Source organism: Hipposideros armiger, unplaced genomic scaffold, assembly GCF_001890085.2.
Source record: "Hipposideros armiger isolate ML-2016 unplaced genomic scaffold, ASM189008v1 scaffold_632, whole genome shotgun sequence".
In the NCBI taxonomy this organism is placed as follows: Eukaryota; Metazoa; Chordata; class Mammalia; order Chiroptera; family Hipposideridae; genus Hipposideros; species Hipposideros armiger.
The window spans coordinates 1026353-1030135 of NW_017731982.1; the positions used below are offsets into that span (position 1 = coordinate 1026353).

Below are 3783 nucleotides of genomic sequence, written 5' to 3' on the forward strand. Positions count from 1 at the left end.
GCAACAGCAGTTTGATTCCCAGCCCGAGCTGAGCTGCTGCTGAGTTGCTAACAGGTGGCAGGATGGCTCAGCTAAAAAAAAAAAAAAAAAAAAAAGTCAATCGAATGCCTTTCATAAGCCTCTAAGTAAAACCAGGAATAAATGTTTAAGACTTATAGGAGATTAGAACTGAAGGGGTGAGGGGAGTAGATTTCACTTTCTTAGAAACAAAGTCTGAGTAACTCGATTTGTTAAAGAAATAAATATACCGAAGATAGTAAAGAAGTCCACCAAAGAGATTTCCCTGAAGATGTGAGTGCAAACATTAAGGTGTGATTGGTGTCCATACCTGGAGAGCCTTTAAATTGCGAGCATTCCTTTTTAATGTGGCCTTCTCTTCCACAAATAAAACAACGTTTTTCTCTTAAGTCTTTGTCATCCTGTCTCTTCCATTTCTCCACTGGTGGCCTGAGCATTTTTTCTCTCCCCAGGTCGACAGCTGCCCTCGCTGGCTTGGCTTTCTGAGGTGTGCACTGCACGGGCTTATCTTCTTTTGCTGACACCTCCCTCTCTGTGTACTTGTTTTGAGTTTCTTTGTCCTCTTTACTTCTTTTCTCTTTGTTCTCAGGGTATCTTTGGTTTAGGGTATCTTCCTGGTCTCGCCGTCGCCTCACTCTATAGAAGGAGATATAATATTGGTAATAAAAGTCTGAATAGAAATCTAACAAAATATTAAGACAACTCCAGATTTAGGAAATAACCAGAAATAGAAGGTATCAGAGGGCAAAACAAGAATTTAACAAACTTAAGTCCATCTTCTCTATTAAGAAGCAACCTCAGGGCTTAAGGGTGTTTTTTATTTTCACAATTACTCTACTGTTGTAAAACCAGTTTTTGCAATTAATGAAACTCTTTGGTTTATTACCTACTTTTGATATTGATGTAATGGAACTCAACTTAGCCTTGGGGTGATTTCTTGAACCTTTCTGGCCTGTCAGCATTCTTTACTAGGCACCAGAAATTTGAGACGTGAAACTTTAAGTTCACAAGGGAATGATAATTATAAGGAGATTTAGGCTCTTAAAATGTTAAAATCATTTCTTCTTTGCCCAACACCATCAGTGACTATTAGATGAATAAAACCAAAGGTACTAAATAAGAGCCTCAAATTCCAGATGGTGACTTATTTTAGTAGCATGTTTTTAAATGAGCATACTGTCCAGTTAAAACCACCACCACCCCCAAAACAATAATATTCCAAGTAGGCAACCGAAACCATGGTCTCCTGCCCTCCTGCAAACATCACGAGATAAAAGCATGGTGACCAAACTGAGTAGGGCACTACAGCCAATTATTAAGGATTAAACTGCATACAAGCGAAGGTCCCTATAGTCCAGTAAACTGTCAGTGAGTCCAAATGCCCACATGGTACACCTCAGTTATTGTACATTAGAAGTGTAACTGACATCCTGAAGGAACTGATTTTATTTTTCATTGACCAAAATGATTCTGAACTTTCCACTGCTGTAAAGGGAAAGAGTTTCAGTTTCCTCATTTCTTCTTCCATCCCAGCTGGAGAGGCTGATGACCAAATGACTGAGTAATGATTAGGGCCATGGCCAAAATTAAGAAAGGGGACCAGGCCTGGGAGACTGACCTGTACACCAGAGTCACTCCTCGTCATCTGCATTTAAGGCCATATTTTAAATCATTTCATTTTCATTGCAAAAAATTTTACCTGAGAACTACTGAATTTCTTACAGGTTTATTTTCTGTTATAATAGAACTTCATTTAAGAACATAAAAACAAAACCACCCCTTTTGAACATTTACTTACTTTCTCCTCATAGGACAGTCTTTCATAAAGTGTCCAATTTTCCCACAAATTCGGCAACATCTATCATTTGGGGCCAGCTCTCCTTCAGTTAGCACATCTGGATCAAAAAAGTACTCCTAGCAAAACATAAATCTGGACTATTAATGAGAGATCAAAACACAAAAAACTAACCCAATAGCAATCAGGGATCTTATATCTCAACATCAATGTATTATGATTTTAATACAGTATTTAATATACTGTTTAATTTCAAAATCTAAAGCCATTAAGAGGTCTAATTCAGGAGAGTTTTACCTAAATTCCATTTCTGTTTATTCCTTTTCATCCTGCAGAACTCTGTTTAACCTGAACCATCATAAAAGTAGTTTTTTTTTCCTTGCAACACTTCTAAATAAGAGCATTACACACCCCCATGAATCCGCTGCCTAGGACTTGACGGGAGCTGAGCCCGGTACAAAAGCCTCGTTTTTATCAAAAAACAAATAAGATAAAACCTAATGAATTGAGGAACATGATTTGCGTTACACAGATTATAGAGAAAAAGAAACTATGGGTTGTTGCTTTGTTTTTTTGAAGCTTCTGAAGAAAACTATCAGAAGACAGGAAAGACAACGGTCTGGACTCTAGCTTCTTTGCCACTGAAATTACGGTGGGGACCAGCAGCATCAGTATCATCTGGGAATTTGAGAGAAATGCAGTCTCGGGCCGCACCCCGGACCTCCTCAACTGGAACCTGCATTTAACAAAGTCCTCAGGTGATATGTGTGAACAAGTTTCAGAAGCACTGGAAAACTGCCACAGTAATATCTAGCAAATACTAGATGTACAGATGTAATTAAATGCTGAATATGGCTATATACTCATATACTTAAGGTTCACTAAAAGTGTCTTTAATCAGAAAATTAATGCAGGAAAAAACTATTCTAAACACAATACCCTCTAGCTCCTAATCCCCCCTTTTCTCTCACTGAAATAAATGTTTATAATGCAATTTGTTTTCAATAAGTGTGGTTTCACAGAAACTTGAGTTATCAGGTTATATGAGAACAGACAGTTCTCTAGCACAAGCGCAATGTTTTTCTCCGCGTCCCATTAAGGGATTTATTACTCTCTGCAAGCAGATGAAAAAAATCTACCCTTCATATGAGTGGAGGATGTCCTTAGACATGTGCAAACTGGCTTGGCAGAGGCTGGCATGAAGCTGAACGCTGGTGGCACAACAATGCCATCTATACATATTAGCAAGGAAAAATGCAGCACCAAAATTACTAATTTTCCCACCCCAAATACACTTCTGGCTTTCTCTTCCTGCTTTGATGAGTTGCCTCAAAACAGGGATGTTTTAAAACAGGTTTGCAGGGATTTGTATTGTAATTGTTTACCTTAGCTAGACTCATCCTAATTCCAGAGTATTTAAGTTATTACTGAAGTAATGTATACAAATTAGGTGCTTAATATGAGCTTTCAAAAAAATTTTTCTTTTTTTTTCCTCGTATTTCCAATAGACACTTACCATTTTTGAGGGGTAGTCCTTCGGAAATCCTTTGACTGGAATACCAAATACTCTTCTACCATTAATAAATGCTTTCATTATAAAATTTGTCACTAAGAAGAAAAGAATAGGTGCTCAGTTGGATGAATTAAAAGAAAAGATCACGTTAATATTTACAAGCAAAGTTAACTTACTTTTCCTTGATAATCCAGCTCCAAGATTATGATTCAAATCAAAGGGATCTAAGTGAAAAAGAAAAAGAGAACAAATAAAATAACCAAACGGAAAATGCCACTATTCACAGGATAAGTCTATATAACAAGTGTTAGATAATTTACCGTTAATAAAGGTATTAAATGACTATCTTTTTAATGAGTTTCAAATCTGTTACATATCTAAGTATTGGGTTGTCGGAAAAGTCATGACGTATTTTGACTGTGTTTTTCAAAGGTCAGGTATTTATATAAAGAACAAA

General features: G+C 36.9%; 1 protein-coding gene across 8 annotated transcripts in view; it reads right to left on the reverse strand.

Annotated features, from left to right (window-relative positions):
• TUT7 (terminal uridylyl transferase 7) overlaps window positions 1-3783 on the reverse strand; it is a 62279-nt gene that overhangs the window by 19252 nt on the left and 39244 nt on the right. For all 8 annotated transcript variants that reach the window (XM_019625508.1, XM_019625510.1, XM_019625503.1 and 5 more), the window contains 4 exons: window positions 3503-3550; window positions 3330-3421; window positions 1817-1932; window positions 329-654 (listed from right to left, as the gene is read on the reverse strand). In XM_019625508.1, coding sequence (XP_019481053.1) covers window positions 329-654; window positions 1817-1932; window positions 3330-3421; window positions 3503-3550 — 582 coding nt within the window. The remainder of the gene's footprint in view (window positions 1-328; window positions 655-1816; window positions 1933-3329; window positions 3422-3502; window positions 3551-3783) is intronic.